Source organism: Urocampus carinirostris, chromosome 17 (assembly GCF_059441175.1).
Source record: "Urocampus carinirostris isolate Australia breed hairy pipefish chromosome 17, RoL_Ucar_1.0, whole genome shotgun sequence".
NCBI lineage: Eukaryota > Metazoa > Chordata > Actinopteri > Syngnathiformes > Syngnathidae > Urocampus > Urocampus carinirostris.
The window spans coordinates 26,733,371-26,759,576 of NC_142365.1; the positions used below are offsets into that span (position 1 = coordinate 26,733,371).

The following is a 26,206-nucleotide window of genomic DNA, read 5'->3' on the forward strand; positions in this document are numbered from 1 at the left end:
CTAGCCCAGCCCAATCCAACCTGGGTCTGCGGGTATTTAAGCCCTACTTGGCCCTAACCAGTTAACTTGATTTAACCGAGCAAGCTTGAGGAAAAACAGAATTTTCAGGTTTTTTTTGTTTTTGTATGGATCTGTGGAGGATTGGTGCGATGGATTTCGTCTCCGTCTTCTCAGCCTTTAGCAACCTGAACATAATGATTAACATTATATGCCCGATGGGCTTGAGACCTTACTTGAGCATGTGGAGAAGTCCAACTTTGTGAAGCACCAAAAGACTGAGGAAGACGCTTTCTATTGCTTTGTCTGGGTTTTCTTGACATGATGGCTCAAAATTGAAAATGATTTGGGTGTATGTGATGCAGGTTTGTCAAACGGTTTTATGCAAGTTTACCACTTGGACTGGAACGTTAATGACGCACAAGCAGAAAATGGGCAGGGTGACTGTTTTGACAATCAGAATGCAGAAGACACTGCACAATTAAAATGTGCAAACCCTCAAAATGATAAGATACAGTGAGGGACTATTAGATTATGGTCAGGGATTCTACAGCGTAAGGCAAGTTAAATTCAATACCTTTTTTGTGTAATGCCTTTTGAAATCAAAATTAAGACCAAGTCGACCGAAACACCATTAAAACAAATATTTTATTGCACACATGACCTGATACCGCTTTTAGCCATGGGGAAGAAAGGTTCTCATTTAATTAAGACCTTCCGCGCACGGTGCTAAGTAAACGTCTCGGCCTGACGTTGCTATTTGTATTGTGAGTAGACCCGAGACACGCGTCTACTCTGTAAGGCCCGACTGAAACAACATCGCCGTTATTATGGTCACATGCTGTTGCCACGAAAGGGAATCGGGGAATTATTAAAAAAAGACAATAAATGTTACACAATCCTTTGGGTTCAAACAAATATAAATCTTGTGTTGACATTTTCAAGACTTTTGAATAATGAATTCAATGCCTTGAAACTTTGTTTAAAAAAAAAAAAAAAAAAAAAAACTGCAATACAAAAAAAACCCACTTTTCAATCCATATGATTTTTGTTATAAAAAAAAGTGACCAATCGACTTGGTAGTAAATATGTCCATTTTATTTGTCCGTAGCTAACAGCACCCCAGCCAAGCGCAAGGCTGTCAAATCAGAACCCAGCTCCCCAGCAGTCAAAGCGCCTACTCCAAAAAAGGTACAAAGTCCGATATATTACAAACATCTGAGTTTTTGTGTCGAGTGGGACCGTTCGTTTTGTTTAAATTACAGGCGAGAAAAAGTGAAACTGTGCCCAGCAACGGACACACCAAGACAGTGACGCAGCCGCAGATGCTGGAGTCCAACAATGACAAGGTTGCTGCAAAATGTTAAATGTTAAATTATAACGAACTGAAATCGACTGTGTAAAAACTAGTCCAGTAGGGATCTAGATGACATAGGAAAAGGCAATAGATTTTATTTCACATCACACTGTTTTTACTCACAGTACCATAAAGCACACCTAATAAATTTAAATGTGTGCCTTTAAATGTGTATACGTATTTGTGCAAATATTGATCCAGAAATAAAAATCGCTGATCATGATTGCTTAATAATGGTGGTAATGGTAGGAGTATTAAATCCTAACCACCGGGCAGCTAGGGACAGTTAATCATAATTGCATAACAGTGCCCTAATCGCCATGCACTTTGTAATGTCTTTGCGAACAGCTGTATCGCCCAATAAAACATCAAAAAATGTATTGTAAAATGAGACCTAATGCCTTTTCTTACATTCTCTGTATTTCTAGAGGGCTTGATCCAATGTTATGCAATTGTGATCAGTGTGAAAATATGGCGCTTGTGTGGTGTGAACCAGCTTTTTCTGTCAATTAGACTCTCTTGGATATCTTCAGCGGCGTCAAGCTCTTCCTACCTTCCAGTGTGGACCAATTTGCCAAGCTTCGTCGCTACTTTGTAGCATACGACGGTGATTTGGTGGCCGACTTTGAAGCTCACTCAGCCACACACACACTGGCCGACAACGGGGAGGATGAAGTCGGTCGTGGGGCGCAACGTGTGACGCCCAACTGGATCTGGGAGTGCATCCGGAAGCGGCGCGTTGTGTCCCCCTGCTAGCTTCAACAGAAAGACACCTTTTACGAGGGGCTCTAAACACAAAACGTTCTATCCACATTTTTTTTTATTTAAATCATGATATGTAATCTGAGCAAGCTAATAATTAAGTTTTTTTTTTTTTTTTTTAAATAAAAAACACTTTTTGATGAGCCTTCACTTAAGTGGATCCCTTAATTACGAGGGTCTTTGGTGCACCATTTCCTGTGGTGTGGCACCCAATATATCAAGTAAATGTGATAAACTAATGCAGTGTTTTCAACGTTTAAAAATGAATTTCCAATACCATTTTATGCTAAAACAATCCATCTATCCCATCCATTATCCTCAGTAGGGTTGCGGGGGTCCTGGAGCCCATCCCTGTTTTTTTCGGGCAGGGGACACCCTGAACTGGTTGCCAGTCGCTGGGCCACAGACAACTCACTCACAGTTGTCTGCCCTGAGGCGTGTTCAGGAGAGTGAGTGATTGCTATCGCGAGCTATCGCTAGCTTCTGAACGGCCAGTGATTATTGAGCGCTCGCGTGCCCGAGTAATCACGGGAGAAAGACCGCTTACTTTGATTTCCAACATGGCGTCGACAGTGCAGAAGATTGAGGATCTCGCCCTGACGAGTGCTGTTGGCGATGTAATATATCGTCTTACATTGCCTGGTAATGTTTGTGAACAATGCAAGACAGGTATGACCCTTCCACTGCGTTTAGGATAACCTTAACTGTGTCAATATGCGAACTGTCGCTCATATTAGCCAACTCGCTCAAAGCAAGCTGTAGAACGAAATCCATTGTACTGTAGTCGGCCATTTTGGATCAGTAAGGCAATCACAGTGAGCGATTACAAAACGTTCAGCAGTGCGCGGCAAGCGATTATCAAGAGACTACATGTCTGATCACTCTCCTGAACACGCCTCTGGTGTCCATTGACTTTTTGTCATTGATTTCAGACACTGACAATTAACCTGACATGCATGTTTTTCTGAATATGGGAGAAAACCCACGCAAGCAAAGGGAGAACATGCAAACTCCGCACAGGAAAACTGGTTGCTGGATTTGATCCCATGACCGCGGACACGCTAACCACTCAGTTGTCATGCCCCCCGCTAAATATATAGGTTTTTTTTTTATGATTTGCAGTCACTGTGGCTCAGTGGTTATACAGGTAATACTACTTAGGTTAATGATTTTGCTGTATCCGTTTTACTATATTTTTAAATGAGCTGCCCATAGAACAAAAAATGTACTAGCTTGTAACTATGTTCAGTGGTTCAAATCGGCTATTTTTTTTTTTAATAGTACCATCTTAGATTCGAAAAGGTGTTTTTTTCTGTACAACCTCATTAGCAAATGATTTGTATACAATAAAAGAAATACTGATATGAATGTTACTCAACAGCTTTCTTTTGCAAAAACAAAATTGGGCACTAGCTGAGAACTGCTCTAATGTATTAAAGCGTTCACTTACCCGGAATCCTTTGATTTCAAGACTCTACCGCATCGAGTTTTCGTTTTCCTGAATCGTTGCCATCGGTGCGACTCCACTGCTGAAGGTCCAACTCGGCTTGGATGGAACACGGCTGTTTTAAGACAAAACATTTTTAGCGTAAATTCCGGACGACAGAGTACACCCGGTTAAAAGCTGCATGTTTAATAGCCATGAAAAGGAACAATTTCAAGCCCGCTTTTGGCTGTGGAACGCAATTTCCCCACATACAGTTTTCAGCTGTGTTTTCCCCTTCTGCTCAGAGTTGTTTACATCACGTTTTGGGATCATGCGACCATTCAATATGGCGATTAAAAAGACCAATACATATTTACTACTGAGCCGAAGGAAAACGCGAGTTAGGGATAAAATGTGAGCCTTGTATTTCTAGATGACTGCTGTGTTGAAAAAAGTGGAAGCTTGTACACAGACCTTTTTGTGTTATTGTCATTAGTGTTAGCCATGGTAACGAACTAAATTGCATTCCCTTGTCATCGGCCTTTGAGTATTAAAGGAAACCTTAGCAACCTAAACAATTTTGATGAAAAACTTCCCCTGCTGTTCGATTTGGAAGTATAAATTAAGGACTTGATTCATAGGTGAAAAGTTGAAATATCATGAGTGTATTATAAATATTTAATATTTAAACCTCCCGTTTTTCTCCTCTTATTACAGTATATGAATAATGTTGGCAAAAAAAAATAGACTTTCTCCTCTATAAGAATGGCTTAAGCGGTGTTATATATTTGGAGGGTATGCATTGTGGAAAGGAGCAGCTCGCTGTTTTCGTTACCCTGTACTGTATATGAAGCTACACCGCTTACAATGTATCAAAAAAGTAGTGGCTTATAGTTCGTTTAAATGACTTCCACCCTGGGATGCTATTTTTGACTCACCCGTCTGGAGGACTTGACAAGCCTGGCAGACCGAAGAGAAGACCCGCAAACGTCAAGGCCGGAAAGTCGCTCCAACAGGACTCGGGTTCTTGGCACGTGACTCCAGGACACACCCAGGCCTGGGAGAACTTCCCCATCCTCGTTTCTCGTCACATGATTGGTCACCTGCAAAAGGGGAGTCATGCCCAAAATTGTCCAATAACAACACAGAGTGTGTGTGTGTGAGTTTACCAGAACAGCGAGGTTGAAATCCTTGGCCATGGTCTTAAGGATAATGGCCACTTGGCTCATCATGTACATGCCTATACATTAAAAAGACAAAAAAACATTGGACAAACAGTAAATTGAGTAGAAGTTAAAAAAAATTGTCAATTTGAAAAATAAATAATGCGTGTGCAGATTAGTATTGGATAAAGGTTCGTACACCTTTTTTTCAGCCATATACAAACCCTAACAAGCCCATTTTCCAATTTCTTCAGTACCATTAAAAGAAGAAATCCGGTGCGGAATTCATATATTTTGCTGAGCCAAAAAATAGATGTGTTTTACATATGCTATTTTTAATCTTGCGTGTGCATTTATCAAGACATGATTTTAGTTCCTCACAAATATACCGTATTTTCACGACCATTGGGTGCACCGTGTTAATAGGCTGGTTCTAGCTCTGTATTTAACACATTTACTGGGGGAACCGCACAATAGGGCACGGATGCCTTCTGCTGCTGTTCCCTTTCGACAACACAAGCATACAAGTCTGCGTATATAAAAATATAGCGGGACCAAAACTGAGTTTGGTTGTGATTTATTTAAGTATTGATTACAAAGTTAAACGCAGCTAAAAACTCGTCAACGTTCAGTTTTCAGCTTCCTCCACCTGCGAAACATTCATTAATCTTCAATGCTCTGTCGGCGGCTCGGTTCTCATGTTCTTCCGCGTAGCGTAGAAATCAACACACCATGCCAAAAGAAAACATGCATTTAACGGAGAGAAAGTGAGGTTTTGGATTGAATTAATATTTGGTGGTACAACTTTTGGTAGCACAATGACTTTCCTATTGCTGATATGCCACACCCTTAGCATCTATGAGTACAATGGAAGCATTCTGTGTGACGTCACGTGTCCTCTTCTGCACAAGTGGAAAGCGTATAGCGTCCAAAAAAGAGTAGCTTAAAAGTCACAGAAGATCGCATACCCACCCTAAAATGTACGTCCTAATCAGGTTACACTCTGCTAAGGCTCGAACCTCTGGCCTCCCAAACTCGATGTGGGTGCCCAACCCTCAGGCCACAGAGCTGGTCTACCTCCGCCGTTTTACATCACTGTGTGCTTTATGCTTGTGAAAATACGCCATATTTCTCTCCTCATATAGGAGTAACAACAGTCCTTTTATTAGAAATGAAGACAATCCCAATCTTTGCAGATGCACCTGCCAGTAAAAAGTTACAGGTTGAACTTTTGCACTCGCTGATATTTGTGTCGGTTGCGTCGATTTACTCGCGCGATGTGTTTTGGCGCTCACCTTCGTGATGCCTGCTTCCCAGCAGAGGAGCGATGACGGCTGACGCGGAGTCTACGATCAGCGCCTTGACGGAACCGCCGCCGCGCGCCTACCGGGGGGAAAAAAACGTGACAATCGTCGACGTGCGACGCTTCGTTGCGGGCCGGCGACAAATTTGGCTCGCACCTGCAGAAGGCCGTCGCCGCCGAGGCGGTAAAGACAGTCGAGGAGGGAGAAGACGTCAAATGCGCGATGCACGCCGATCCTTTGCAGGGCTTCCATCTGACAGCGGAAATGACATGCGCATTTTCGCTTGTGTTTTCTGGTGTCGCTGCTATAAAAAGTCACTGTGCAAATGTCAGCCTTTTGTGCTATCATCAGAATTGGGACTATCATGTTACAAGAAACGATTACTGTGATACCTTATTACCAGTAGATACATGTTAAACTCAACCGTCGTTAATGCACGGTGTGTTACTGCATTAGTCATTAAATGCAGACAATGAATAACGATGTTGACTATTGAACAATTCCGCACCACTCATATGGTCCCACATAACCCTCGATACGCTGATGAAAATCTGTGGGCATGGTAATATCTCCTTACAAAGTACAACTAATTACGATCTCAAGCAAAGAGTACAAGGATGTTGAATTACTCCTCATGCAGATATTCTCCCTACCGTATTTACTCACATGTAAGTCAAATTTATAACGATACAATAAAATACTTAAATCAGGGGGTCAGCTTATATCAGGGTTCGTACATCTTTTCACAGCCACATTCAAGCACGTTTAAAAGATAAGGTTCATCGTTTAGAACGTTAAAAGTTTTATATATATATATATATATATATATATATTGTATATATTTTATATCCTGTATTATGTAAGTGGTAATAACGCACAAGAGAGCTCAAAGAGCCCTTATGCTTTATTTTCCATTGTGGCTATCTGCTTTTATCTTACTTTTATCAGGCCTATTTGGGGTAGAACAAACCCCCGAAAAGATAAAAAAAAAAGAAGAGTTTATCCGAATGGGTCCAAGAAATGCGCATAGATCATCTCTGCCGCCAACTCCTGGCTTAAAAGTTATGATTGCACCCCACCTTTAAGGACTTTCAAAGCCAAGTACACAGAAACAACAAAACAATAGGGCAAATCTAAGCAAGAAATTTACAGTAAAACTGTGCTTAATTTGGGGCTTTTTATTTGTAAAGTTATTAAAACGTATTGGACATTAGTCAGAAATCGAGAACGAACTATTCGGGCGTTTTAGAAACATAAGACAAAACAGATATGGAGTGTCTCAACTGTTAGTTTGCAAGCTATCAAGATTGAACAAACCATTAATTATGAAAGCTTCTCTGATTCCACACGTTAGTGTACACATTTTCTTGTATCTCTTGAAATATGTAGCTATTTTAAAGCATTTTAGGGTGTTAGCTTCTTAGTAATCTTGAGGGGGCAACTGAGTTACATTTAAATTAAGTAACTGTAACTGAGTAACATGCCCAACACTTAACATCATATAAAATAAATGCACAAATATTTTTAGCAAGCACATGTTAACTGAAGGAAAAGAAAAATGGAGATTATGCGTTTGCATGTGCACTGCCCGATGCTACGGATGTGGCCTTAACGTTAATTATCCTTTTCATATTAAAATAGAATCGGTGAATGAAGGGGATTGCACACTTGTGCAACCATCTGAGACTATCTTTACTTTCATTTAGTTATTATTTGGATTGTGTGACCTGCTCGGCTTCACTCCCGGTTTGCGTACGCAGCATTTGACGCAGTCGCCCTCCCGAAAGTCCACCCGTCGTGTCCACGTAGATCACGTTTTGCTTCAGCTGCTGCGACACGTGTGCCGCCACGCCCATACACACCTGGAGAAAAAAAAGGGAAACACCACTTGCATGCTGCAGGGAAATTCGTACATACAAGACTAATTACGAACGCCTTTTAATATCATTGACATGAAAAATATTATTCTATATTCTAGTAAGAAAAGTGATACTTAGTTTCATTTAAAATAATAAGACAACTATTTGGGCATAACAAAATTACATCATGAGAAATATTGAGCAAATTATTGTATTTTTTTGTCAATCGATTTCTTTTTTAAACATGCTAGTTATGATTACAAATTACAAATTATTTTGGGCAAAGAATCAGTTATGTGGAAAAGTAACATAACAAACTACAAATTTAAGTGAAACTTATTCAACTGCCTTTTTGGTCGTTTAATGTTTGTTTGTTTATAGTTTATTCAACCAATAATCTTCACATAAAAATAATCGGAAATTGTCTCGTTGTCTCGGCTCAGTAAGAATTTAAAAATTTAACAACATTCAACATTCAGCTTAGTATTCCAAACCAACTTCTGGAGTCGTGGGCCACATTGGGTTCAAAGATTTTGCAGAGGGGCCGGGCCAGGAGGAAGAGAACGACTCATTGATTCCGATTTTTGTATTAAGTCGATAAAGAGTCTCGACTGCTGCACTTCGGCAATGCACGAGGGGAAAAAAAGTAACGTATTAAGTATTAACTTGTTCTTGTTTAGATTAACAAGGACAAGTGATATCATTGTATACGTGTTTAGAAATGGAGCATTTAATCAATTTACTCAAAATGTATGAAATGTATTTATATTTTTTTAATCATATGCATCGTAAACTCAAAATGCAATTGGGCTAGTTCAGAAGTGTTTTATTTTCGGGGATGAAGAAATCAGGAATATATTGATAACTAAAATAAATGTATGCTTTAAAAAAAAGCCACTATAGAAAAACATAGCCAGCTATTTGATTGCTGGCTATGACCACAATGACAAATATAGTTCTTATGGGGGCACACGAAAACACGCTGAGGATAAAAAGGCAACAAAACAACACATTTTTATTAATAGTACTTCTTATAACATGCAGTATTATTTTTTACCATTGCCGTTTGTCGGACTGAATTAGGACACCTCTGAGATTTTGGGGAGAAATAAATGATTGTACAAACATTTCCTTCAATTGATTTATTTTTCCCATTTGAATGCAAAACAAAGTAATAATGACTGACCCCAGTCCCAAAACAAACTAATTTGACCATATATTTTCATTGGATGTAATTATGAATACATTTTAAACATAAATATTTTTCAAGGAAAAATATATCAATCAGGACCAGCAAACATTATTTTCTTAAAGAAATTAAATACATCATTATGACTATTGCACATTTCAATATACATGTATTTATTTCACCTTCTATTCTTAGGAATGTGATAAATACAGAATTTTTAGGAACACCTAAAAAAAAACCCTAATTGGCCAGAAATGTGAAAGTTCACCTAATAATCCAGAGTGCCTTATATTCCGGAGAATACGGTGGATACAATAGGAAATGCATGGCTTAAATTGAATGATACCACATACAGTAAATGTTCTGTGTTTGAGAAACATAGTGTGGCCTTTGAGTGCCCTAATGGTTAAAATGCTGTAAGTATGAGGCGTGTTTTGATTACTTGAATGAGGATTTTAGTTCATGGTAACAAATGTATCTGTAAAGTTAGATGACCAACGGGACTTTTTGTTCTTTCTATTTCATTTTACAGAAACCTTAAAATGGGTTGATGCCATTGTCTGAATATATAGCAACTAAAGAAAAATAAGTTTGGCAAATAAGGACGGTGTTCACTTGCTTTCTAGCTCCCAAAAAAAGGGAATACTTCCGAATGGGGACATTACATGAACCCTTTCTGTATGAATGTATTAATTTTCGTGGTGAAACCAGATGTCATGATGACAATATAGGTCCTATGAAATAAATTGTTTTCATTTACATGTATTTGTTTTTTGTTTTATGCAAACCTAGCTCTTAATGTAGTTTCAACTATGCATCATATAGTTCAGAGCACCTTATATATGAATAATCTATCACAAAGGACTATTTTAATAGTGTGGAAAATACTATATAAATAAAACCTAAATGAGTTACTAAAACACTTTCATAATGCCCAGTCTTGCCTGGGTTTTACCGCTTCCTGGCCCCCCTGCCAACTCTGTGATCTCGCCAGTGTACACGCCAGAATCCAGCAGCGAGTCCAGACTGGGAAGAAACACAAAAAAAAAATCACTTGAATAGAAGAAAATCTTTGCGTGCGTGAAGATACCCTATAATCTTCTAATAAGAGCTACAATCTCAGTCTGCAATCTCTGTATTGTGCCCTCTGCAACTAAGATCACTCCACTAGAGGGCAGCAATGACACGTCCAAGGCATCTCCTTGGAGTTGTCCGGTAATATTTATGACACGCTTGAAAAAACATTGACTTTAAAGTCCCAAAATAAAATAAACAAGACACTTTGGTGGAATATTCCATCCCCTTGGAAGAGAGCGTAAAAAGCTTTCGGGGAGCTCCTTGAAGGAATTTCTTTATTTTATTCTAAAGCAGTGAACAGCCGAGCAGTAGCTGGCGTTGATGCGGAGGATGCGTCGCGTTACGGCCCAAATGGGACGAGGCGCCTCTTTAGGGGCTGCGCGATCGGCGCGACGCGCTTCACGCTGCGTTCCGCTCCGCTCCATTCAAATTCAATTTTAAAAGGTGCGTCGACGTGACTCGGGTGAAGATAGATTGATTGTGAAGCTGCGCAGTGAAATCTAGTCACAAAAAACTTTAGGACTGGTTTGACTTACAAGCGTCCTTTAGTAAACGGGAAAAGAAAAAAAAAAACAATTTTGGGATACTACCAAAATGGAAATGGGTGATTCTTCGCTTTCACCAACCCTTTGGAGGCATAATTTTCAAAAAAAAAAAAAAACAAAAACAAAAAAAACCCCAACAACAACAACCTAGGTTTCATGTTTTTACGAATTTATGACAACACTAATATGATTAACACTAAGAAAAACAGAGGTCCTCCTCAGGGATGGATACCATTAAAGCTATAGCTTTTTTTTCTTAAACAGTGTTTTTGAATGTTTTGCACCCTGCCATTTTCTAACAAATATTTTACCAACAAAGCATATTTTTAAAAATGTTTGTTTATTATCACATACATCTGGCTGGCAACCAGTTCAGGTTGTCACCTGCCGACTGCCCGAAGACGGCTGGGATGAGCTTCATCACACCCACAACCCTACTGAGGATACAACTAAGCTTTGAGTTATTTTTTCTGTTTAGAAAAAAAGGGCATAAAAATGCTCCCTTGTATTGTTCAGGGGTCTGGACCAAATGTAAGGCCATACAAATGGGTCAGGGACTAACAAGGTGAGAAAGGTTTTGGAAAAATATTGTATTCGTGTAAAACGTACAATCCTAATTCTTTATCAAAAATCGGTACAAATTTTTGACTTTGTCTTGGCTCCAACTAAGCATTTAAAGTGACGATGTTGAACACATGTGTTCATGATTCAAATAATTTATTGACAACTATGAACACATTTAAAAACATAAAATTTACAATTTATTCAATGTCCTTCAAAGTCAAATTCATCATCAGATACAGTGCCGTGAAAAAGTATTTGCGCCCTTCCTGAATGCTTTGTATTTTGCATATTTATCACTCACTAAGGTTTCAGATCATTAACCCAAGGTGACAATGCCATTTTTCCAAGGCTGTACGGCATCAGCATACCACTGTCAAATCCATTATCAACAAATGGAGAAAACTGGGAAGAGGGTAAAACCTTCCCAGGAGTGGTCGACTAAGATTGTTCCAAGAGTGCAACGATGGCATACCCAGGAGGCTACAAAAGAACCTTTAAAAACATTCAAGAAAATGCAGACCTCAGTTAAGGCTCTTGTTCAAGACTTCACTATAAAAAAAGACACAGGCCAAAAAATGCCATCCAAGGAAGAGTTCCCAGGCGAAAACCACTGCTGTCACAAAAGAACACAAGGAGTTGTCTCACATTTGCCAAACAGCATTTTGATTATCCTTAAGACTTTTAGAGAAACATTCCTGTGGACTCGTGAGTGGAAAATTCAACTTTTAGGAAGGTGTTCAGCCCGTTAAATCTGGGGTAAAAATGGCACAGCATTCGAGAAAAACATGATGCCAATAGTAAAGCCTGGTGTTGGCAGTTTGATGGTCTGGGGCTGCTTTTCTGCATCAGGACCAGGACAACTTGCGGCTGACGGAATGAGGAATTCTGGTGTATACTAGAAGATCCCAAATGAGAACGTCCCGTCATCAGTTCACGCCCTCAAACGCGAGCGCTCTTGGATTATGCAGCAGGACAACAATCCGAAAGACACCAGCAAGTTCACCTATGAATGACTTAAAAGGCAAAACAAAATAAAGGTTCTGGAGTGGCCAAGTCAGTTTGGATTTAAATTCAATTGAGATGCTGTGGTGTGACCTTTAAAAGGCAGCTTATGCTAGAAAACCTTCCAATAATGCATATTTGAACACATTTTGCAAAGGAGAGCCAGAATTTCTCATTACCAATTATTGTAAACTTGGATTTCTGCTATCGCTCCCAAAGGTGGCTTAGATATCTATTATGTTAAGGGGCAATTATTTTTTCAAATTGGGTAAGATAGGTTTTGATTTTTTTGTGTGTCTTAAGTGAAATCAATCTTTAAAACTGCATTTCGTATTTCCTTTGGTTGTCTCTATGTGATATCAAAATTGGTTTGATGATCTGAAACCTTTGTGAGCGAAAAGTATGCAAAAAAAAAACAGAAATCCGGAAGGGGGCAAATACTTTTCACGGCACTGTACACCAAAGAGTTGTTCCCCTCGTTGTAACTTTTTGCGTTTATATCTTTCAGGACGACTTTGTTTTTTCCACTCTCCAACATTTGCCTCCGGTACAGTGAGTAAAAATACTGAGATCAACTCCAATGGGCGTAACACTGGTATAAAATACAGTACTCTTGCCTGCACAAACAACACTGATTTTTATTTAAATTCACCACCTCAAACGCCCAATTCATTCTGGGAAATCTCACAATACTAGTCTCCCAACCTAAAACATTTACTCCTTGGCTATATATGCAATTCAGGGAGGTCATCCTATTTTTTACTTCAAAACGGTGAAATTACCAAAAAGGTGAAAGCTCATCATGCCAGTATAAACTTGAAAAATAAGACAGGGCCCGGAACTTCAAACTATCATCTCTCGGGCCGCAATTGGCCGCTAGTTTGAGACCCATACTTTAGAGACTTAAAATGTTATCTTTAAAGCCACATGATGGACCTGATGTTCACCTGAACTTTAGTATTGGATGTCAGTTAAGGGGAATCATTTGGAATACGCAGAGCAACTCTTACTTGGGGTTTCCTGTGGAGAGGATGGCGGTGGAGCTGAGCAGCTCGTCATAGAGGTCGGTTCCGGAAACAGGGAAGGCGGCATACTGGGCCAGGAGCACTCTGCGGACGGCTATCAGAGCCTGTCGATGAAAAACTGAGTAATTTGGCCTGCATGCTAGCCATCGCTAAGTAACCGCTTTGCTTGGCGCTCAGGTTAAGGTGTTTAATTATTACGATGACGCCTCGGGTCCCAACTACCTCCGCCTGCGTAAATTTTGCCCACGAGAGATCATTAAGCGCTGCCAAGGTGACCGGCAAGGTTGACAGGTAGCCGTTGGCTTAAGCTGCTAACACCGAGCGAGGCTTTAAGACTAGGCTGGGAAGTGACTTATTGTTTGGGGGCAAATAAAATGTGAATCAAGTGGCAGTTTGTAGAAAGCACAAAACTGCAGAAGAAAAACCCATATTAATGTAAAATATTCAACTGGTATGTGGCACAACAAAACTGCCATCTAGTGGTGAATGCTGGTATTACAGTGTAAAACTACAACCATCCAATCATTTTCTTCACCACTTACATTACCAGTTAATGGAAATCTGCATTTTGGTAGATTTAGGGTATGTTTTTTTTTTGTATGAGGCTATTTTAAAGCAGTTTTATGGGGTCGGTGTATATTTGATGTAGGCTTAATTAAGAGTGTATACAGTAAATCCAAATCATTTTTAGGAGTGTTTTTTCCGTGGAATTTGTAACCCCTTTTTAAGAACCAGATAGAAATCTAGTAAATTCATTTTACATTAAGGACAACCTTTAGAAAAGAAAAACATTTTGGGGGGAAGGTTTCATTTCTTCGCTGAATGAAACAGGACAAGAAACAGTAAAACAGTCAAATTCTTCAGTCTTGAACTAATGGAATTAATTAATGTCTTTCGATTTTTAGACCCCATATGTTGGATTCGGCATTAGCCTAAAAAAATCATGTTGGTTAAACACTGCAGGGAAACTAAATTTTATTTTCACGGACGCGACCTGTATCCGATATGTAAAAGCCCGTCCGACAACACAAAACCGATTTTATCACACCAGACCAATGAAATGTGAAATTTAACATTGATGCGACAGGACGTCATCAATAAGGCCACAGACGTCACTGATGTGCGTTCAACCAGGGTGGGAAGTTGACAAATCCAACAACATCAGCTGAGGAAAACACAAAGTGTCATGAATTCACACATTCATGGGAGATGAACAGCTGTTTATTTTGTAACTCACAGAACAGCCAACTTTGCATCGCATTCAACTGGAATCTTAACATGTTGCTCGCCGTCACAGCTGTAAACAAGCAGTGGAGTTCATTCTTAAGGTGATAGTATCCTCTTGTGGTAGTTCACAATATTTACATTTAAAGCACACCACACAGAGATAATTCAATTGGAGGAAAGTGAGGTTTTGGATTTACCGTATTTTCTGCTATATTCAGCACACTGGATTATAAAGCGCACTCCCAAAATATTCTTGTGTCATATATTTTCCATACATATGGCGCACCGGACTATAAGGCACGACAGTAGGAACGTCAACAAAACAGTCAGATCGGTCAGAAAAACTTTATCAACCCCTTAACATTCCAAAGGCCTGCCGGCTGACTGTTGAGAAGCAAATACGTGATACAGTGCCGTATATGGCTCGCGGGCCATATGTAGTCATGAACAGTGCCGTATATGGCTCGCGGGCCATTCGTAGTCATGGACAGTGCCGTATATGGCTCACGGGCCATATGTAGTCATGAACAGTGCCGTATATGTGCCTGATACATACAGATGTCACAGATGTCTGTACGATGTCAACAGGTACTGAAATACGTCATGTCACATCTGAAAGGAAAGCCTAAACTCTTGGAATTCAATATATTTCCAATATATACTCATCAGAGAGACATCACGATCAGTTCGAAAAAGGTACCTGAAAAATGAAAAGCCAGGGTAGCTCACCAAAGACGTTGTCTTGCAGCCGTCATATTTAATGATAATACGCAACCATGGTCCTCTTACGCCCGTGAGTGTAGTGAATCAGACCGTAAAAAAGTTTACATATGAAAATGCCCCCCCAAAAAAAAAAAAACAGCCAAAAAGGATCTCTGGATGTTGCTTGTAGCTAGCTGTCCGTTTAGCACAATGGTTCCCAAACTTTTGCAGGCTGGCGCCCCCTTGCCTCCTCAGTGTATGAAAAGTGTTACCTCTAATCGATAATGCAGTTTGGGGGTTGGACACTATTAGACATTTATAGTTAGTCACAGCATTGGTTATTTCTTTGTGCCTTTGCGAACTTTTTTCGTACGGCTAGAAGGGCGCAAATGCTGCTTTGTTGGAGGTGTGTTTACCTCTCAGTCCTTTTGTAGATGCACCTTCTTCGTCTTTTACTTGTAATCCTTTTTACATGCCGTGATCATTTTTAAGTTTGTGGTACAAATGACATGTTTTTTCACCTGGACCAAGCGACTACGCGAAAGTAAATTCTGCAAGGGGCATTTTTTTCTGTTCCACGTCCGCTTCGTGAAAACCAAAATAGGTCCAAACAAGTGATATACCGCCCTTCTGCAGTGCAAGCTTAATTTCCTTCACGTTCATGAGTGTGGTACTATGTTTACGGAGTCCGCCATGACACTCAATAAGCTCACACGGTGGGTGTGGAATAGTGCGGTGCTTGCACACTTTGAAGCACGTTTATTGGCCTGAGCCATTATAAAAACTTGCCTCTGATTGGTCAGCGCTTTTAAAACTCGAACAGTAACAATTGTGGTTGGCCAAAAGGCCAGGGGGGCGGTACCGCCCACTTTGGAAACCACTGGTTACGCCCTCTTGATAAGACACTGCCCTCTTTCGTCCAGTATGTGGACTGCAAGACCAGGGGAACTAGGACTATTGACCTTCTGTATGCGAATATCAAAAATGCATACAGTGCAAAACCACTGCCTGCCCTTGGAAAAGGAGACCACAACCTCATTCTGCTTAGACCACAGTACAAACCAAAAGTGAGGAGGCTACCAACAACCACACGCTCTTTTAGAAAATGGTCCACTGAGGCAGAGCAGGCTCTGAGAGACTGCTTTGGACGTACGGACTGGGAGGTCCTGCTAGGGTCCAGCAGTGGGGAGATTGAGGAGATGGCAAACTGCACTACTGACTACATTAACTTCTGCATGGACAATGTTGTTCCTATAAAGACTGTACGCTGCTATGCCATCAACAAGCCCTGGATCACGAGCGACATCAAGTGCCTTCTGAACCAAAAGAAGAGGGCCTTTAAAAATGGTGATCAGCAGGAGCTAAAACGAGTACATAAGGCGGTCAAAGTCCAGCTCCAGAAAGGGAAAGAGCAGTACAGGAGCAAGTTGGAGAAAAAGCTGCAGAACAACAACATGAAGGAGGTTTGGGAAGGGATGAAAACAATTACTGGCTGCAGCACCAAGCGGGGTGTGGCTTTGGATAAAGATGTGGGGCGAGTCAACCAGTTGAACAACTTTTTCAACAGGTTTGACCAGTCACCTGAGGCTACAGGTCCGTCACGCCATCGACCCTCTGCAATTTCCTTACCAGGAGAAGTTGGGAGTGGAGGATGCTATAGTCCACATGCTACACCGATCCCTCTCTCACCTGGATAGGGCTAAGGGGGCTGAGAGGATTACATTTCTGGACTTCTCCAGTGCCTTCAATACCATACAGCCTCTGCTCCTGAGTAGGAAACTGACAGAGATGGGAGTTAGCTCACACCTTATAGAATGGATTACTGACTACCTGACAGGCAGACCCCAGTATGTGAAACAGGGGGGCTGTGCATCGGACACTGTGGTTAGCAGCACAGGATCTCTGCAGGGGACCGTGCTCTCTCCGTTCCTATTCACTCTATATACATCAGACTTTAAGTAGAACTCTGAGTCCTGCCATGTGCAAAAGTTTGCCGACGACACTGCGGTCGTGGGATGTATCAGAAATGGGCAGGAGGAGGAGTACAGGAAATTGATTCAGGACTTTGTCCGATTGAGCGACGCAAACCACCTGCACCTGAACACCACCAAGACCAGGGAGATGGTGGTGGACTTTAGGAGAACCAGAACTCACCCGGTTCCTGTAACCATCAAAGGAGAATGTGTAGAATTTGTCCAGACCTACAAATACCTGGGTGTGCAGCTGGACAACAAACTGGACTGGACTGCCAACAAAGAAGCTCTATGTAGGAAAGGGCAAAGCCGACTTTACTTCCTCAGAAGGCTGGCCTCCTTCAAATCTGCAAAAAGCTCCTGAAAATATTCTATGAGACAGTAGTGGCAAGCGCCATCTTCTATGCGACAGCGTGTTGGGGAGGCAGCGTCAAGAAGAAGGATGCCTCTCGTCTCAATAAACTGGCTAGGAAAGCGAGCTCTGTTGTGGGCAAAGAGCTGGACAGCCTAACAACAGTAGCTGAGAGACGGGCACTGGAGAAGCTGCGGTCAATCATGGACAATCCATCGCATCCACTACACAGCATTATCTCCAGACAGAAGAGCAGTTTCAGCGACAGACTGCTGTCACTGTCTTGTTCCACGGACAGACTGAAGAGATCTTTTCTTCCTCATGCCATGAGGCTCTTTAACTCTACCCGGCAGAGTAAAAGTCCACAGTAAACCACACCACCTACATTGCATATTACCGAATCTTATTGCAATATGTATTGTGTAGCACTATTTAGTTATTCTATATAACACGCTACAGTGGGCATTTGCACGTCACACTGGGTATTTGTATATTGTATTCTTTTTGCTTTATTATTGTATTGTTCTCAGCTCAGGGGTGCTGCTGGAAATGTGAATTTCCCATGGGGATGAATGAAGTATCTATCTATCTATCTATCTATCTAATTCCCGTTTACAAATAAACATCCATCCATCTATCCATTGTCTTCCGCTTATCCGAGGTCGGGTCGCGGGGGCAGCAGCGTTAAAAGGGAAGCCCAGACGTCCCTATCCCCAGCCACTTCCTCCAGCTCATCCGACGGGACCCCGAGGCGTTCCCAAGCCAGCCGAGAGACATAGTCTCTCCAACGTGTCCTGGGCCGCCCCCGGGGCCTCCTGCCGGTGGGACATGCCCGGAACACCTCCCGAGGGAGGCGTCCAGGAGGCATCCTTATTAGATGCCCAAGCCACCTCAACTGGCTCCTCTCAACGCGGAGGAGCAGTGGCTCTACTCCGAGTCCCTCCCGGATGACTGAGCTTCTCACCCTATCTCTAAGGGAGAACCCAGCCACCCTGCGGAGGAAACTCATTTCGGCCGCTTGTATCCGGGATCGAGTTCTTTCGGTCATGACCCAAAGTTCATGACCATAGGTGAGGGTAGGAACGTAGATCGACCGGTAGATCGAGAGCTTTGCCTTTCGGCTCAGCTCCCTCTTCACCACGACAGACCGGTACAGGGTCCGAATGACGGCAGACGCTGCACCGACCCGTCTGTCGATCTCCCGTTCCATCCTACCCTCACTCGTGAACAAGACCCCAAGATACTTGAACTCCTCCACTTGGGGCAAGACCTCCTCCCCGACACGGAGGGAGCATACCACCCTTTTCCGACTGAGAACCATGGCCTCGGACTTGGAGGTGCTGATCCCCATCCCGGCCGCTTCACACTCGGTTGCGAATCTCTCCAGCGAGAGCTGAAGATCACGGGCTGAGGAAGCCAACAGCACCACGTCATCTGCAAAAAGCAGTGACGCAATGCTGAGGCCCCCAAACCGGACTCCATCCCCGCCAAGGCTGCGCCTAGAAATTCTGTCCATAAAAGTTATGAACAGAATCGGTGACAAAGGGCAGCCCGGATAAGACTGTGCGGTACCCCATACTCCCGAAGCACCCCCCACAGGGCCTCCCGAGGAACACGGTCGAATGCCTTCTCCAAGTCCACAAAACACATGTAGACCAGACAGGCAAACTCCCATGCACCCTCAAAGACCCTGAAGAGTGTATAGAGCTGGTCCAGTGTTCCACGGCCAGGACGAAAACCACACTGTTCCTCCTGAATCCGAGATTCGACTTCCTAGCGGACCCTCCTCTCCAGTACCCCTGAATAGACCTTACCAGGGAGGCTGAGAAGTGTGATTCCCCTGTAGTTGTAACACACTCTCCGGTCCCCCTTCTTAAAGACGGGAACCATCACCCCAGTCTGCCAGTCCAGAGGCACTGTCCCCGATGTCAACCATGACACGCCCACAACATCCAGAGCCTTAATGAAGTCTGGGCGGATCTCATCGACCCCCGGGGCCCTGCCACCGAGGAGTTTTTTGACAACCTCGGTGACTTCAACCCCAGTGATACGAGAGCCCAACCCAGAGTCCTCAGGCTCTGCTTCCCCAGAGGAAGACGTGCCGGTGGAATTGAGGAGGTCTTCGAAATACTCCGCCCACCGATTCACAACGTCCCGGGTCGAGGTCAGCAGCGCCCCATCGGCACTATACACAGTGTCGATGGCACACCGCTTCCTCCCCCTAAGACGTCGGATGGTGGACCAGAATTTCCTCGAAGCCGTTCGGAAGTCGGCTTCCATGGCCTCGCCAAACTCCTCCCATGCCCGAGTTTTTGCCTCGGCAACCGCCAAAGCCGCATTCCGCTTGGCCAGCCGATACCTGCCAGCTGCTTCCAGAGTCCCACAGGCCAGGAAGGCCCGATAAGACCCCTTCTTCAGCTTGACGGCATCCCTCACCGCCGGTGACTACCAACGGGTCTGAGGGTTGCCACCGCAGCAGGCACCGACTACCATGCGGCCACAGCTCCGATCAGCCGCCTCGACAATGGAGGCGCGGAACATGGTCCACTCGGACTCAATGTCCCCCGCCTCCCTCGGGACATGGGCGAAGTTCTGCCGGAGGTGTGAATTGAAACTTCTTCTGACAGGAGATTCTGCCAGCCGTTCCCAACAGACCCTCACAACACGCTTGGGTCTGCCGGGTCGGGCCGGCATCTTCCCCCACCATCGAAGCCAACTCACCACCAGGTGGTGATCAGTTGACAGCTCCGCCCCTCTCTTGACCCGAGTGTCCAGAACATGCGGCCGCAGGTCCGACGAAACGATGACAAAGTCGATCATCGAACTACGGCCTAGGGTGTCCTGGTGCCAAGTGCACATATGGACACCCTTATGTCTGAAAATGGTGTTCATTATGGACAGACCATGACGAGCACAGAAGTCCAATAACGAAACACCACTCGGGTTCAGGTCAGGGGGGCCGTTCTTCCCAATCACGCCCTTCCAGGTCTCACTGTCATTGCCCACGTGAGCGTTGAAGTCTCCCAGCAGTACGAGGGAGTCCCCAGGGGGCGCGCTCTCAAGCACACCCTCTAAGGACCCCAAGAAGGGTGGGTACTCCGAACTGCTATTTGGTGCATAAGCACAAACAACAGTCAGGACCCGTCCCCCCACCCGAAGGCGGAGGGAGGCTACCCTCTCGTCTACCGGGGTGAACCCCAACGTACAGGCGCCGAGCCGTGGAGCAATTAATATGCCCACACCGGCTCTGCGCCTCTCACCACGGGCAACTCCAGAGTGGAAGAGAGTCCAACCCCTCTCGAGAGGACTGGTACCAGAGCCCAAGCCGTGCGTAGAGGTGAGTCCGACTATATCTAGTCGGAATTTCTCAACCTCACGCACCAACTCGGGCTCCTTCCCTGCCAGAGAGGTAACGTTCCATGTCCCAAAAGCCAGTTTCTGTAGCCGGGGATCGTCGCGCATAGGACCCCTCCCTTGGCTGCTACCCAGCTCTCTGCGCACCCGACCCCTTTGGCCCCTCCTACAGGTGGTGAGCCCATGGGAAGAGGGTCCCACGTCGTCCCTTCGGGCTGTGCCCGGCCGGCCCCCGTGGGTAAGGGTCCGGCCACCAGGCGCTCGCCAGCGGACCCCACCTCCAACATTAAGCTCTGGAGTGGGAAACCTAGCCTTAATTTGAATTTCAGGATATATTTAGACTTTCACATTTCAAGTAAGACATTTTGAAAGGAGTCACAGAGACGTGCAATGAGGGTGCATGTTGCAACAAAAAGCGCCCTCCCCCTGCCCCCATGTACGTCACAAAAATGTCAGCAAACATGCTAAAAGCAGAGGCAGAGACAGACGCTGCTGGAGCTTTTTGTTTTAAACGATTAAATCAAATGTTTGACTGGATGGGGTGTTGAGACAATGACCACAGTTGGTGAGATGAGAGATTCTGGCCTGGCCTCCAGTGACTTCTACCTCAATTCACCAAACAGACGTCGACCCTCTCAAAAGCCTCATTTCTTGTTTATTATAGCACCTGGGTAGTAGTTGGAAAAGAGTGACTGAAAACTTCTTTCCAAAAAGTTTCCCCTTGCCTGCCCAAAAGTTCAACAAAAAGATTTTCTCAAGTCTTAAGATCTTGTCCCTTTTCTGAGTGTAATTGATAAAAAAAGAGAAAGGGCTTGCATGTTTCTAAGGCAACCACTAATGAGGGCTTCTGAAAGATCACTTTATGTGAGGAAACAGCTAGCATAGTACTCAAGCTGCAAAATGAATTAAAGTAACTTCAATGTTTTCTATTTTTCACGCTTGTTTCTTTATTTTTTTCATTTAAAGAGCCATTAAATTATAAATATTTTGATTATTTTGAGGAGAGAGAGCCACAACATATTTAAGACAAGATACCAAAAGAACGCTAAATGCGCTCTCCAGACAAAAGCTTATTCTTCAGTGCATTTTATTTCACTATTTGATAATTGATGATTTGATAAAACCTATGAAATAACAATATTGCCAGAGCCTGTGTCCCATATAAATATTGTGTGCCACTTGAATTTTGTCTCCCTACCGCAGTTAATTAAAGGGATTACAAAAGACTCTTTTGTTTTCAATTAGGCACAGAACATGTAGAGTTCCTCCCCACCATCATGTAGATATGTTTCAAAATATTCTGCGCGCCATGGATCTCAAGGAATTAATTTTCAAAGTAGACATTTTGCTCTCATATCTCAAATCTAGAGCTGTGGCGTCACCGCATGACTACGAAAACCAAAACATGGCGCGCCCTGTGGAAAAACAGACGGCGATTGTAGAATCAGCTAATGCATAGCCCTCACTTTGCTTACCGTGTCGCTTGGGGAATTTTGACTGTTTTGTCCAAAGCATGTGCTTTAATCATTTCTAGCTGCGTGTAAGGATACGTGTCGCCTTGAACAGGGTGTCTACCTTTTTTGCCTTGGACTCCTTTTAGGTATGTGATTGTGACTTTTTGTTTCGTGTTTTTTGCAGCGTGTCTCTCAATTGATATACTATGGTCAAGATAGCTCCCTGTTAGTGTGATGTCTACTGAAGGCTTCCAGTTTTGTTTTGTCATGGTTAGCCTTGTAAGCAGTCAGCAAACTGGCTTGTCTCCTGGCTGGGTTCATGTTTGTTGTCGTAATCGTTTTTTTTGTTGGCTCCCTGTTATCCTGGCTGCTACTGCATTCTTTTGGTCAGCTAGCCTCTCGTTTTTTTCTACCCATCAGTCATGGCTAGCCATTTTTACCAGCCGGCTAGCCTGCCGTGCCCCAACTGGTTTAGCTCTCTATTATTTTTGCCAGTTGTTGTACCATTGGTTTACCCACCTGCGTCACAATGTCTATGCATTCTCCACAAAAACTACCAAAACATTGCCTAGAATGTTTAAAACTTTTTGACTAGTTAACATGAAAACAAATAGGGTTACTGACTTGCTAGGGTGCTCTCACATATTGTCAGAGCTCAGAAAGTCAAACACTAGACGGACTGTCATCAAAATTCATTATCTCAGAAAATAAATGGAATCTACCAATGACATATATAGATATTATGTAAAAAACGTTAACTATTTTACTACATTTGGTATGTTTTAGAATTTGGGTATCCTTTAGGAGTGTTATGGCTCATTTTGAACGTCATTTTTTTAGAAACATAATGGTTTCAAGAAGTTATTTTCTAAAAAATGTCACAAAATTCTAGGATCCTGGCGTATTATCTTTGGCACACGCCACAGGGATAAATGGTAGGGAGTGCTTGCGCTCTGAGCATAGCTACCTACCACTCACCCAATCAAATTGCTCTGCTGGCGTATTGGCATGTTTACAGTTTTTTATTTGGACTTTCATCATAAAGTGTCTCAACAGAGAACATGGATTATTTAATGAGCCTTTATGTAAAGGATTCCCTAGCGATGCACAGTCAAAACGGTGTTTGTTGGTGTGACACTGAGACTGTAAACTGTAGTTAAAAATGTACCCTATATATACAGGACAGTACCAGTCAATATTTCATTGCTGACTCAACATTGCACAATGGGCTTTGCTCATGCAGAGATGGAACAACATGGAGAAACTTTGCATAGTATCGATTTAGCCTCCGAGCCTTATGTTCTCATGAAAAGTGCCGTATATGGCTCGCGAGCCATATGTAGTCATGAACAGTGCGGTATGCGGCTCGCCAGCCATATGTAGTCATGAACAGTGCGGTATACGGCTCGCCAGCCATATGTAGACATGAACAGTGCGGTATACGGCTCGCGAGCCATATGTAGTCATGAACAGTGCGGTATACGGCTCGCGAGCCATATGTAGTCATGAACAGTGCGGTATACGGCTCGCGAGCCATATGTAGTCATGAACAGTGCGGTATACGGCTCGCCAGCCATATGTAGTCATGAACAGTGCGGTATACGGCTCGCGGGCCATATGTAGTCATGAACAGTGCCGTATATGGCTCACGAGCCATAGGTTCCCAAACCCTTGGAGGATATTGCTGGCTTTCGATGCCGCAGCAGAGCCATCACATTTATAAATGACTTCCTACCATTTGGACCTGTTTCCCTCATGCAGGCTCATTGTGGTTCTCTCACCTTTAATGAAGTCATGGATTAGGGTCACTACCTGTCAGACTACAGTCAATGCAGTAGAGTATTTTTGAAATTGCTAGTGTGTCAAAGTGCATATTTGTCTTCTAACATGAACGAATAGGTACCGTATACGACGCAGAACATTTTAGTGCCAGTTCTTCCATGTCAGACGAGATCAGATCTTCCACTGTGAAGGGAAAAAACAAAACACATAAATGACACTTGTTCAAATGGTCAGTCATGTTAAGGGGCTCGTTCCGACCTGTTTTCACGTGAGCATCCCGCAATTTGTGCACAAGATTCTCATCCAGTCCCGGACACATGCCTCCTCGCAGGAGCACCATACTTGCTCATTGTCGTTTAATATTTAAGTTTATGTGACAAATAAGTGTCATTTCAACAAAAAGCGACTCGTAATTTCGATATGGAGAAACCAGGGTAGCTAGCACTCTCGTCTTTTTTGCCTTTTGACGAATAAAGCTCAAGTAAGGTCTTTTTCACATTTTGCGTCCCTTCATAAAATACAGCTCTTTCTTTGTGAAGTTAAATAATTGATAAAGATGACGACAAATAAATTCAAATACTTATTTGGAATAGTTTTGCTAGTTTACTTTTTAAACGATGGTGTGAGCAACGCCAAGACGAAGATGCATTCTGGGTAATGTTTATTAACTATTTGTCTTACCAACTAACAACTTGGAACATTAAATTTAATTTTCGTTCGCAAAATAACTCATTTAAAATTCCCAAAAATTGATTTGTGCGCTTTTCTGACGGAGTAAATAACTTTAGTATTTGCATATTCTCAGTGACATCAGCGAAAGTTTACAAAGCCTTGTGGGTTTTGTAGTTTGTGTAGGAAGTTTAAATATTCTACCGTTCTCAAGACACGCCTAGGAGGTTCACAAAATTAAATTTTAAACGATGTTATACTCTGATGTCAGCGTAAAACCTTTTAGGGTCGTACGGTGCACCAGTTTCTGTGGTGTGTCTTACGCGAGTACAGCCTGGTGGCGCCCAACCCTTTCCAGGTATTAGCAGCACAAATGACATAAATTGGGTGTAATTGCCAAAGCAATGGAGAAAAAATGAATACAATCAGGAATATATATTATTTTAGCAATTAAAAACCCATTTTAGTGCTGTACAAAATGATTGTTCAAAATTGAATCATTTTTTGAATGTATGTACCTCTAAATACTAAAAGAACAATTCTTCCTTTTTACAGCTTTTTGTGAGTACTGTAAAGTTAGAGGTTTTATTCCACCCCTTTTCAAAAGTTTTCACATTGCCATGGTAACCATAGCGAATCCCAGCATGCAGCTTAGGACCCATCAAGCTTAAGCGTGCGAAAAGCCCGAGGCCGCCTTCAAATAAACACCTTTATTGCGACAATTCCATCTCTGCAAGCTGATTGTCTTTTTTAAGACAAATGTCACGCCTGATAAAAAAAAATAAAGACGATAAAACCAACAGGAGGGTGGAAACCGGAAGTTGCTTCCTGTGACAATTTAGACGTCATGGGAAATCGGTAAAGAAGTGTGAGTGTTTTAGAGTACCTTTTACAATATTATTGTTGAAATAACTTTGATTATTTCCTAATTTAAAAAAACACCCGAATTGGATCACTTCTTCTTTCTTACCCAGTTTTCCACTGAATGTCTAACGCCGTCTAGTGGTCAATAATGACATTACAGTAATGTCCCTCAAAATTCCTCACTACTTAGAGCATAGTGGGTTGAAAATATTCTGCGATCCATTAAACCTGATTGCGTATTGCTGCAAGCATTGCCGGGCATAGAGCATTTTTGTCAAACCTGGTGGTCTCCTTTTTGCCGTTTCGTCCACCAAAAGTGAGCTGCACTCGTGAGGCAGTGATCCATTATCCCAGATTGCGTATTGTTGTTAACAGGGTCTGGCAGAAGACATTTCCTCTTTTTTGCTGTTCTGTCCACAAAAAAGTAAATTGCAATTGTGTGTCCCTTTTAAAATGTCCCTGATTGCATATTGTTGTGAGTGGTGACCGACAAATTACATTTTTGTTTGGCCTGGTGGCAGAGCCCTTATTTTGTTCTGCCGCTAGTGTGTGCCATTGT

The 26,206-nt window shown here is 42.8% G+C and overlaps 2 protein-coding genes across 6 annotated transcripts in view; one reads left to right on the top strand and one right to left on the bottom strand.

Moving 5' to 3' along the window:
* lig3 (ligase III, DNA, ATP-dependent) overlaps window positions 1-2,266 on the top strand; it is a 26,430-nt gene extending 24,164 nt beyond the window's left edge. For both annotated transcript variants that reach the window (XM_088320716.1, XM_088320717.1), the window contains 3 exons: window positions 1,109-1,188; window positions 1,263-1,346; window positions 1,868-2,266. In XM_088320716.1, coding sequence (XP_088176842.1) covers window positions 1,109-1,188; window positions 1,263-1,346; window positions 1,868-2,110 — 407 coding nt within the window. In that variant the 3' untranslated portion in view covers window positions 2,111-2,266. The remainder of the gene's footprint in view (window positions 1-1,108; window positions 1,189-1,262; window positions 1,347-1,867) is intronic.
* rad51d (RAD51 paralog D) lies at window positions 1,074-24,885 on the bottom strand. Of its 4 annotated transcripts, XM_088320721.1 has the most exons (13): window positions 24,373-24,397; window positions 24,236-24,297; window positions 14,508-14,567; window positions 14,345-14,435; window positions 13,256-13,374; window positions 10,002-10,083; window positions 7,737-7,871; window positions 6,166-6,261; window positions 6,001-6,088; window positions 4,712-4,782; window positions 4,481-4,645; window positions 3,567-3,678; window positions 1,074-2,106 (listed from the first exon to the last, which is right to left on the bottom strand). In XM_088320721.1, exons 4-12 carry the CDS (start codon window positions 14,363-14,365, stop codon window positions 3,583-3,585), a joined length of 873 nt encoding a protein of 290 aa, XP_088176847.1. In that variant the 5' UTR covers window positions 14,366-14,435; window positions 14,508-14,567; window positions 24,236-24,297; window positions 24,373-24,397; the 3' UTR covers window positions 1,074-2,106; window positions 3,567-3,582. The 4 variants fall into 4 exon arrangements, with proteins under 4 accessions (XP_088176847.1, XP_088176846.1, XP_088176845.1 ...); XM_088320720.1 differs by lacking the exon at window positions 14,345-14,435 and having other exon boundaries at window positions 24,373-24,460; XM_088320719.1 differs by lacking the exons at window positions 14,345-14,435; window positions 14,508-14,567 and having other exon boundaries at window positions 1,074-2,110; window positions 24,373-24,885.
* Window positions 24,886-26,206: the final 1,321 nt, after the last annotated feature.

Excerpts from the sequence above, each read along its gene's own strand:
- rad51d (XM_088320719.1), bottom strand. The coding sequence starts at position 24,454 with ATGGTGCTCCTGCGAGGAGGCATGTGTCCGGGACTGGATGAGAATCTT. Across the intron at positions 4,783-6,000 it reads GGGAAGCAGGCATCACGAAG|GCATGTACATGATGAGCCAA; the intron begins GTGAGCGCCAAA and ends TTTAATGTATAG. Across the intron at positions 3,679-4,480 it reads TTGTCAAGTCCTCCAGACGG|CCGTGTTCCATCCAAGCCGA; the intron begins GTGAGTCAAAAA and ends GTCTTAAAACAG.